Source organism: Spea bombifrons, chromosome 2 (genome assembly GCF_027358695.1).
Source record: "Spea bombifrons isolate aSpeBom1 chromosome 2, aSpeBom1.2.pri, whole genome shotgun sequence".
In the NCBI taxonomy this organism is placed as follows: domain Eukaryota; kingdom Metazoa; phylum Chordata; class Amphibia; order Anura; family Pelobatidae; genus Spea; species Spea bombifrons.
Window position 1 is genome coordinate 125166195 of NC_071088.1, and position 10579 is coordinate 125176773.

Here is a 10579-nt window from a genome sequence, read left to right on the forward strand (position 1 = left end):
AGCATTCTATTATTAAAAAAAATGTGAATGTTGGCAGCATTTTGAAGAGGATAAAACTGAAAATTGCCATGAATATAAAAATACTGCCTTTGTGTACCGGAAAGGTTGCAGAACACACTTTAACTGCAGATTTAAGGTGCATAAAAGATCTAAAGGCAAAATATATCTATATAAAAAACATTTTGTACCAATGAGGAATTTTTAATGTAAGATATGTTGGAGTGGGTGCATCTCCTCAGTGCCCGTTTGTGCATTCCCTATTTGCTGCTAAAATGCAAAATATGTCTGCACTTTGTACAAAGAAGATGACATCTCGTGGATAGTGTCAAGCCCATCTGTTGGATCATCTTAGCCTCTAAAGCTGCTGTTGTGACATGGATATTTGTTTTCTCATTTTCATTAGTCACACGTGGCTCTTGGTTTCTAGCACCGAACATGAACCAGTGCTCCACTTCTTGTATGAGCTCGCTAATAAAAAGGAGAACATCTCAGTGGTACCTCCAGGAGCTCCGTTCCGTAGGTCACCACTTAGTCCAATGTGAAAGTCTTAGTCTATGTGTTAAAACCAGCCCTAAAACAACTCCAAGATTAATGTTTTGTTGTGTATATCTGAGTACATTATTATTTCCAATATTCAAAAACAACACTTTCGTATCTGAAAAAGAAAAATATATATATATCACTAGTCTAATAAATCACTAGGTCTAACATCATATTTTACACAAAAGATGAATGCACATCTATTTGTTACATTCTATGCTTTGCAACATTTAACTCATTTTAATAGTAAGTGTTTAAGCATATTTTTTTTTGTTTCTATTTTTTTATGGATTTAGTTCTACTTAATTCATTTTAACCTATTTTGATGGGATTGGATTTGCCAGTTCTTTAACCAGTTGGATATGCGTTTTGTGTTCTTTGCTGAAAAAACATTCTATTTAGATTTATTTGCACTGGAAGCAGATTCATAATCCCTCTCACTAATTTGCATGTATAATGTGTCTGGGACTGTAAATATTTGCTGGCTGAATTAGTGTGCCCTTGAAGCAGCCCAAAGTGACGGTTTAGCTGTAGGAGGATTATCTCAAATACAACCAATGCTACTACCAAGGGCATATGGCCAAGTGGACATCTACTCAAGTCCTACGTTACATTATGCTGACTGTGGCTCCTGTAATCTAAACAGAGTCCTTAAAAAACAACAGGGTCCCCCGGATGGGGCCTGATAGTAGTTTCATCCAGGTCTGGTCTAAGCCATTGCACGACCAGTCCTTCATTACAAGACAAAAATGAGGTTGAGAATAGGAGATCCTGCATGAGCAGTATGAACTCATATACTAGATATGGTAAAGTAGCTACATGTTGGAGCAACAATTTTTTTTTGTCACGTGGAAAATTGTAATTATATTCAAGGTACTCATGTATATTATTCTGATTCTTTCTTTTAGACATTTCTTCATTTTGGAGTCAAACCTTATCTACCTTGAGTCTCTTTATGCCATTTTATATACCGTATTTGCTCGATTATAAGACGAGGTTTTTTTCAGAGCAAATGCTCTGAAAAATACCCCTCGTCTTATAATCGGGGTCGTCTTCTAATCAGACCTCAAATAGAGGTCTGATTAGGAGACTAAGATCCAGATCCCCCGCACCGCTGCAGGGGACCTGGATCCTCCTATCGTCGCCCCCCCCCGCACGCACGCACGCACGCACTTACCGGTGCTTCCGGAGGTGAAGTTGGCAGCGGGGGTTTGTATGCGTCCGTCGCAAATACCTTCCCCGACTGTCAGAGATCAGAGTTCCAGAGTTCCTGATCTCTGACAGCCGGGGAAGGTATTTGCGACGGACGCATACAAACCCCCGCTGCCAACTCCACCTCCTTCCGGCTGCCGCGGAATGAGACGTCAACCCGCTGCCCCGGCAATACAGCAGGAAATTGGAAGCACCGGTAAGTAAGTAAGTGTGTGTGTGTGTGTGTGTGTGTGTGTGTGTGTGTAGGGCATTTCTGGAATGCCTTACACCCCTATATGCCACTCTGGCACTTAGGGGGTTAAAAGGCATATTATGGGGCAGAGTGGCATATAGGGAGGTATAAGGCATTTCAGGAGGCAGAGTGGCGTTAAGGGGGCATTTAATAGTGCACTCTGCCTCCTGAAATGCCTTATACCTCCCTATATGCCACTCTGCCCCATAATATGCCTTTTAACCCCCTAAATGCCAGAGTGGCATATAGGGGTATAAGGCATTTCTGGAGGCAGAGTGCTCTATATAATGCCTTTTAACTCCCTTAATGCCACTCTGCCTCCTGGAATGCCTTATACCTCCCTATATGCCACTCTGCCCCATAATATGCATTTTAACCCCCTAAATGCCAGAATGGGATATAGGGGTATAAGGCATTTCTGGAGGCAGAGTGGCACATAGGGGGTCAAAAGGCATACCATGGGTCACAGTGGCATATAGAGGGTTAAAAGGCATATCATGGGCCACAGTGCCATATTGGTGTGGCAAGCCTGGGGGCAGATGTGTGTAACTGGGGGACAGGTTGGAAAATACAAGAAATAAAAACAAAAAAAAAATATTTTTCTCAATCATAGCTTTTATTAAAAAAAATAGTTTACATGAATTAACATTTACTGGTAAAACTTTTTTCCTTTAGGGTCGTCTTATATTCAGGCTTTTTCTTTTTTTCCTAAGTTAATATTCAGATTTTGGGGGGTCGTCTTATAATCAGGGTCGTCTTATAATCGAGCAAATACGGTATTTATTTAGCGGAAGACCCCATTGGGTATAGTGTCTTTAAAATATGGACTAGTCACTGATAATTAGTCCTTTCTATTCTCCCCCTACCGCCACCTTTGAAAGTATGCGTCCTGTATGAGTGTATTAGTAAGTATGAACAAAAATCGAATAAGTAAATTAGTTTTGAGCCATTTTGGAATTTGGATCGATTGGTGTCTTTTATGGTTCATCTATCAGTTTATTGTATAAGCAATTGAAATATTTTTCATTCATACTGTTATATGAAACTGAAGTCGAATTGGGATTTCAGGACCTATAATGGATTGTAATTGACGTACATATTTTTCATACCTTTTTATGCTGTATGTGTCTGTTATATATGATTATATATGAATAAAATATTTATAAAAAAAAAAAAAAAATTTAAAAAGCCAGAATATGTTGCAAGACCTTGGGACCTCTGTTACTAGTTTAAGAACATGTGTTTATATAAATATTTTAGTGAACAATCCTGTCCATGTGCTAAGAGCTTCACGCATATAACAATTATATTAAAAAAAAGGTGCGTAAACTTTAAAAATGTCTTTTTATCAAGTTATAATTTCTGATTGAAGACGCACTTTCATTTGCCCTAATAATATTGTCATGTGTAAAAAAAAAACAAGTGCATTCACTATCAATTAAAATTTTCCCAAAAAGTATGTCACGCTTTTAAGTGCAGGCATCTTAGGCCCAGCGTGTCGCCTTCTGTGAGCTGCATTAACAATTAAGTGGAGCAGAGTGGAATAAAACAAAATCGCAAAGAGACAAGCGGAGAAAGCCAAATGCATCTGACGCGTACCACAATTTAAATAAATGGAAAGAAACCCCTTGGCATTAGAATGTATCTTTAAAATGCCTGATTAATTTATACAGATCAGAGAATATCTGGGACCCATTGGGAGAAAACACTTGGATCTAAGGGACTAAAGCTTGAATGTTTTTTTATGGTTATCAAATACAAAAAGGGGATAAACAAACTAAATGTTATAAAGAAAGGGTTAAATTATATAATAAATAAACAATATGCATATGCAGTATAAGCAATGGTATATGTACCTAAGGAGTTGCCCTCAGCCCCTTCCAATGATGCCCTAGGCCTGACCTAGCAAAGCACCCACCAGCCACCCCCTCTGAGGCTGCTATCCTCATATGATGTCTCTAGATTGTAAGCTTGTTTGAGAAGGGCCTTTCTCACCTGTTGTCTCTGTAAGTCAATTTGTTATGTTACATACTACTTGTTATGTCCTGTCTACCCATTGTACAGCGCTACGGAATTTGATGGCGCTATATAAAACAATAAATAATAATAATATCCTGGCGCTCAGTGTCATAAAGGTGCATTGGCCTTTCAATGCAATGCATGGTTCACCACAGTGTAAATAGGGCTGGTTGGGGAGCTCTCCCTTGTAACCGGCCCAACAGCACACCTAGAGGCCATATTGCCACCTAATGTCCCCCTAGTGGTCATACGTCAGAATGCATTGCAGAGTATAAACGTATATACAGTATAAATAATAATAAAGAAATGCACTCATGTAAATGTAAATGTAGCATTTTACACTAAGTGTCCGCCTGCACTGCTGCAGAATATCCAGTTCATAAATGAGCCACAAACTTCAGATACCACCAGATAATGTTTAGGATCTAGAACAAAGTAAAGTGCAGACCTGGCACTTTAAGGACGATGACCTTCTAGTGGCATAAGTGTTGCCAGTGGCTGGATATGACAGGCTGCATCTTACATTTTTATGCTCATGCAGCAGGTGGCCGCACACTACAGCACCCAATCTGTCACTATATAAAGTAATAAACCTCCAAAGCAGGGTGCCATCATCTTCCCCGAGTGCTAACTTGAAAATAACAGGTCCTGGAAAACATTTGCAGCTCTCTATACCAAGATTTCCATAATGAACGAGGAGAATTTCATACAACCTCTGTATGTAGTCTTTGTCATCCTGGATGACAGGATCATTTTGAAACAAAATGTAATAAAGCCTGACAGCCTCTTGTGATGCGGTGGTTAATGTTTGAACCCGAGAGCTCTAATTAGGAAGACTTGCTTTAAGATGTAATTGGGTAACATATCAGACAGTTAGTTCAGTTAACGACAAACAACTCACTTGACTCTTCTCTCTATAAATATTACAGAATGAGAAAACAAAACAATATGTGTATTGCTACTGCCTAGATTTACATCAGATAACGTACATTTGAATATGGAAATAACTGATTCTGTGGACAGACTGTTGCATTAGGGAAGTGAACGCAGGAAAGCATGGATTATACGTTCTAGGACAACTTAACTTAAGCTGGATATGTGGCAGCTCCCACTCTCCACCCAGTTTTATTATGTCTACCTAAAGCAATAGAGAGACATAAGCTTCCAGGACCTCGGAGGTCTTTACTTAAGATGGAAGTTTCCATTGGTGATCGAACACATTAACCTGTGTGTTTTAACTTGTAACACCATTCCATACTTTATCGTATTGTATGGTATATTGCTCATTGATTTGGAACTCTTGATTGATTGAGACTCTTTCATGTACATGTCTCGGGGATACAGAGGGATAGTGCCTGGAAATCATGATTGTCCCCCAAATACTGGGACTGTTGGGAAGGATGAATATGTGGCTTCGTTTCCCTCTACCTCGAAAATCAGTGCGGCCACCATTTCCATCACGCAGTTTAGATACAAGTATCTGCCTGTATCCTATAGAAACATTTATTCCGCAGAATAATATTTAATATCAAATTACAGCCGTGTATAGCGAGTGCAGAATAACAGGGCAGATATTCATTCCAAGCACAGTTCCATGCAAATATTAACCCACTGATTTATTCGTGGGCTGCGCAGGTTGTAGCGGTCAGCCATCTTTGATGTGGGGGTGCATGTGCAGTTGGCCGTTTATTCTTCCCGTCAGCCATTTTTGGTGTGACGCGCGCATGCGGGGTGGTGGGCAGGAAACACCGGTCGGCCATCGTGGGATGGCTCGGCAAAACGCGGATCCTCTCCGGTGACAGTAGTGGTGAGAAGGAGAAACTGCTACGTCCGTAGCAGTTGCAGGTAACTTGCTTACAATGGTGATGATAATAACTGGATAATGAGCAGGTTGTCTGTAAATCATTCATATGAAGCTGGAGTCCCGCAGACAGCAGGTGGATTGTATAGTGGACAGCTAGAGCTATTATTATTTATTCTTTTATATAGCGCCATAAAATTCTGTAGCGCTGTACAAAGGGTAGACTGGACATAACATGTGGTATATAACATAACAATTTGACTTACAGAAACAACAGGTGAGATATACAAGTTATTATGTTACAGAATATTATGTTATATCATACAGGGGACATACACAGGTTATTTTGTTACAGAATATCATATCAGGCAGCGAACATATACAGGTTATTAGGTTACAGTTTATTATATCAGGCAGCGAACATATACAGGTTATTATGTTATAGTATATTAAATATCACCCAGGGAAGATTTGGAATACAGGATTACGTGGTAAACGGCTCTATTGTGATATCTCACACAGTTAACTATATGTTAACTGCCTGGTATAATAAACTGTAACATAATAACCTGTATATGTTCGCTGCCTGATATAACATAATGTACTGTAATATATAAATCAGTATACTGTATGTTCCCAGTCTGATATAACATAATATTCTGTAACATAATAATCTGCATGTTCACTGCCTGATAAAGTGTACTGTAAATAATAATCTGTATATGTTCCCTGCCTGGCATAATAAAATGTCCTGTAACATAATAATCTATGTATGCTTCCTACCTGATATAACATGATACATATTTTGTATCAAATTATAGAAATTATGACATGACTTTTTATATTCTCCTCCCCAGCTCTTACGCTGTGTCTGGCATTGCATAAATGCCAACTGTCTTAGAACACTGGGCAGATTTGGACAGGGCCAGAATAGCCTACTGCGATACCAGGAGATGTTTTCAGTATGCTGCAACCTCTGGGGTCGGTCTGGAGGTCGGCAATCTAATTATATGCGTGGCCCTGGCCATGTCCTTTATATTTATGTATATATATCACATAAAACAATTTAATCACATAAAAACAAAACAAAAACTTATTTCCAGCTGCTATGGGAACATCCTATCTTTACATGCTCTTGTGTCACATGGCAATTATGTGTTCCCAGAAAACAATATAAACAAGGCAAAATTGTACTTGATTAAAGACTGGTTTGGTCATCTAGCAGGACTAGGAATGGTGTTTCTAATGCTGCATTTAGTTAGAAATGTGTTCAGTTAAGCAGAGTAAGTGGGACAGCAGCTCTGTGGTGTTTATATAACATTGGATTCAAGTAAATTAACTTTATTTATTAAATATAGCTATAGGAGTTGAAGTCCCTGGTGTTCATGATGTCCTCTCACCATAGATCATAAAGACTGATAGAATGATGATGTCATGGTAATGAGGTAGAACAATGGCTTAGACTCTCCACAGTGTTCTGTGACTCTCAAAAACAAGCTCACCGGTGCATCTCAGGCATAACTCTCAGCTGTTAGCAGTTGAAACGTCTTGTTCTTGTTGCCAAATACTACATGGCTTCTCAGGAGAAAAAGACAGGGAAATCGCTCAAGAGGCGCTCTTCGGTCAGCACATCAGACCCGCCCTTGAAGAGGTTTCTGGCTCGGGTTTTGAACAAGCAGCCAGAAGACAACGAACCGACCAGCAGCGGCCAGAACACCGTGCCCGATCCCAACAATTTACCATCACAACGGGACCTGGAGCCGCTTGATACCATCAAGGTGCTGCATTGGTTTGGTAGATTTATCTGCGGCAGGTGTCCTATGATACCATCTCTCAGTCCCATGGACCCTGTGCGCTGGATTGTTAATGTGGACAGAGCCCTCTACCTCCAAGGATGGCAGGCAGAGCCATTCCTAACACCAGCTACCGTCACCTTTCTTTACTTGGTGTGTAGAGAGGCCATCTCCAGCTGTCTGGTCAGCAAGCAGGAGTTAAAGGCAGCTCTCATGGCCTGCCTGTACGTGTCCTATTCTTACACGGGTGCGAGGACATCATACCCCTTCGGGCTCTTCATTGCAGGCAGCGTGAAGGAGGCTTTTTGGAATAGATGCCTGGCTGTCGCCATAACAATGAGTGGAGAAATGCTGCGCATCTACAACGACCCAGCATACTTCGCTGAGACCTTCGCGGATCTGAAGGCTGAAGGCGACTGGGAGAGGAGCTAAAGACAGACCGGACTGATGAGGAAATGACATCTCCTCTGTTATTTATAATGCTGGATACAGCATTACTTTACTTATAGAGTTACTTATAGATTAAAAAATATATAAAAACCCCAAAAAGGAGTCATTTCTGTTAATAGCTGAAATGGGAAAATGGAATCTTTGGTTGAAGATGTGTTTTTTAAGCCTAACTAGATAAAGCTACAGAGAGACATGAGCTTCCAGGACCTCGGAGGTCTCTTCTTCAGATGGAAGTTTCCATAGGTGATTGAACACATTAACCTGTGTGTTTCACTTTCCAACACATCCCATATTTCATTGTATTGTAACGTACTTTGCGGATTAATTTGAAACTCGCATAATAATTGCAAATATTTCATGTACATGTCACGCCATCTCAGGGCTCAGTGCGGTCCATTTATATCTTATCACCCACTGTCACTGTATACGCTGTCAGCCATTACTGTCACATAATTACCAATGGAATTTATCAGATATCAGCCCCATCAATGAGCTTCACCTCTCCAAATTCACCGTGTGCGATGAACAACCAGCCCTCTCCGGCTTCTCTTGCAACAAGAGCTGAGCTGGCCCCTCATAATGCATAGATAAAGCACAGAGAAATCATGAAGGTTATCTGACACACCAGGCAAATACCCAAACTGGAAGCTCAGTAATAAAGAGAACAAAAAACATTTAGACAGCAATAGCAACGATGCCCAATGGGCCCAATCCATATACATAATACAGCTTCACACAAAAATAGAAAATCCTTAGAAAGGCGTCCAGAAAGGACACAGTTAATGTTTAAAAGCTGTCATTCATGTGAAGCTGAAATCTCGCAGACAGGGAGCAGATTGGACAGCAAGTGGGAAGATCATCATCAATAATCATGTATTCCAAATCTTCTCTGCGTGATATTATATGATATACTATAACATAATAATCTGTACATATTTTCTGCCTGATATAACATAATATACAGTAGTATAATTACCTGTAAATCTTCTCTGCCTGATATAATATTCTGTAACATAATTTTTTGTATATGTTCCTTGCCTGATATAACATAATATCCTGCAACATAATAATCTGTATAAGTTCACTGCCTGATGCAATATACATTTCTATCAGGTTACAGAAATTCTAACATGATCTTTTGTATTCTCCACCCCAGAGTTCATAGGAGCCCTATACTGTGTCTGTAAAGCAGGACAGCCATCAGGGTTGTACAACATTACATTTGTAAGGGGCCTGGCAGTCCTGGGGGGAGGGGGGGCATTTTAAAAAATGGCAAGATGGCACCAACAAGCTGTTTTGGGGTGAAGATGACAAAGACAAGCTATTTATGGGCAAAGATGACACAAACAAGCTGTTTGGGGGGCAAAGATGGTCCAAAAAAAAGTTATTTGGGGGCAAAGATGGTCCAAAAAAGTTATTTGGGGGCAAACATGGCACATACAAGCTGTTTGGGTGCTAAATTGGCACATACAAGCTGTTTGGGGAAAAATCTGTTTGGGGAAAATGTTTTACTCACAACTGTTTGGGGATAAAGGTGGCACTGTGGGGCACGTTTCTTGTGAAGTTGGGGGACCCAGGGTAGTTTCTAGTAATGCCACTGTATTAAATTGTATGAATTTATAAAAATTAAGATATATGAAGATGATGGAGAAATAAAGAATTGGTATAGAACCCATACATTAACATTCACACACACACACAGCAACCCTAACAATATACACTTACACATACATATATACATACACACACCACCTCTCTAAATCTCCCTGTTACATTTTTTAGGAGTGCTAAAAGTTTCTTTGCAATGTTTATTACCTACTGTGAAAGTAATTTCTCTGTTATAAATCACTTTGTTTTCAGTCATTTATTTAAATAAAGTTGAAAACAGTTAAATCCATACTTTAAGATGGGTTATTTTCACATTATACAAAACGATACCAGTGCTCTCTCAGTTTGTCCCAGTCCATTACATGAAGTCATGGGCCACAGTGATGTCATATGTATCATTTTTTATGACCAATTCGTTCTTTCAAATGTAGGGTTTGTCCCTGCTGCGTTCCTATCTCCAACTTTGTAAATAATTTTGGGCCAGCTGGGGGGCACTGGTTTCAATTTCCCACCCTCAAATGCATCGTTAAATTGGTGAAGGGTATTTAAGAAGTCTCATGTATTACCAATGCATCACTTTTAACCAACCCATTGATCAGTGGCGCTACAGGGAGCCAGATCACCCAAGAGGGCATCTGGTTCTCTGTTCTCAGACTTGTTGCCCTAAGCCTAGTTGGGCTAGTTAGGTCAGAACATGCCACTGGCTTAAAAAGCAATCCTGGATGCATTATATCACTGGAATCATATAAATTTTTCATACGATATTACAAAGTTTATACAAGTCTGCCCGAGATTTCCCTTTCCGTATGCCTGAGTCCGCAGTTTATTAATAGGGTGTATCTAGAGCTGCAGCCATGGCAAGGGTTTCAGGTGAATGAACTTGGCTTCACCCAACCCCCACCTTGGAGTTTGAAGAATTTGACT

At 39.9% G+C, this 10579-nt stretch overlaps 1 protein-coding gene across 1 annotated transcript; it reads left to right on the forward strand.

The window, feature by feature from the left end:
• The first annotated feature begins 7375 nt into the window (after positions 1-7375).
• Positions 7376-8029, forward strand: LOC128473844 (cyclin-dependent kinase 5 activator 1-like). Its single transcript, XM_053456070.1, has one exon. It carries the CDS (start codon positions 7376-7378, stop codon positions 8027-8029), a length of 654 nt encoding a protein of 217 aa, XP_053312045.1.
• The last annotated feature ends 2550 nt before the right edge of the window (positions 8030-10579 follow it).

Bases quoted from the DNA above. Each gene is read 5' to 3' on its own strand.
- LOC128473844 (XM_053456070.1), top strand. From the start codon at position 7,376: ATGGCTTCTCAGGAGAAAAAGACAGGGAAATCGCTCAAGAGGCGCTCT.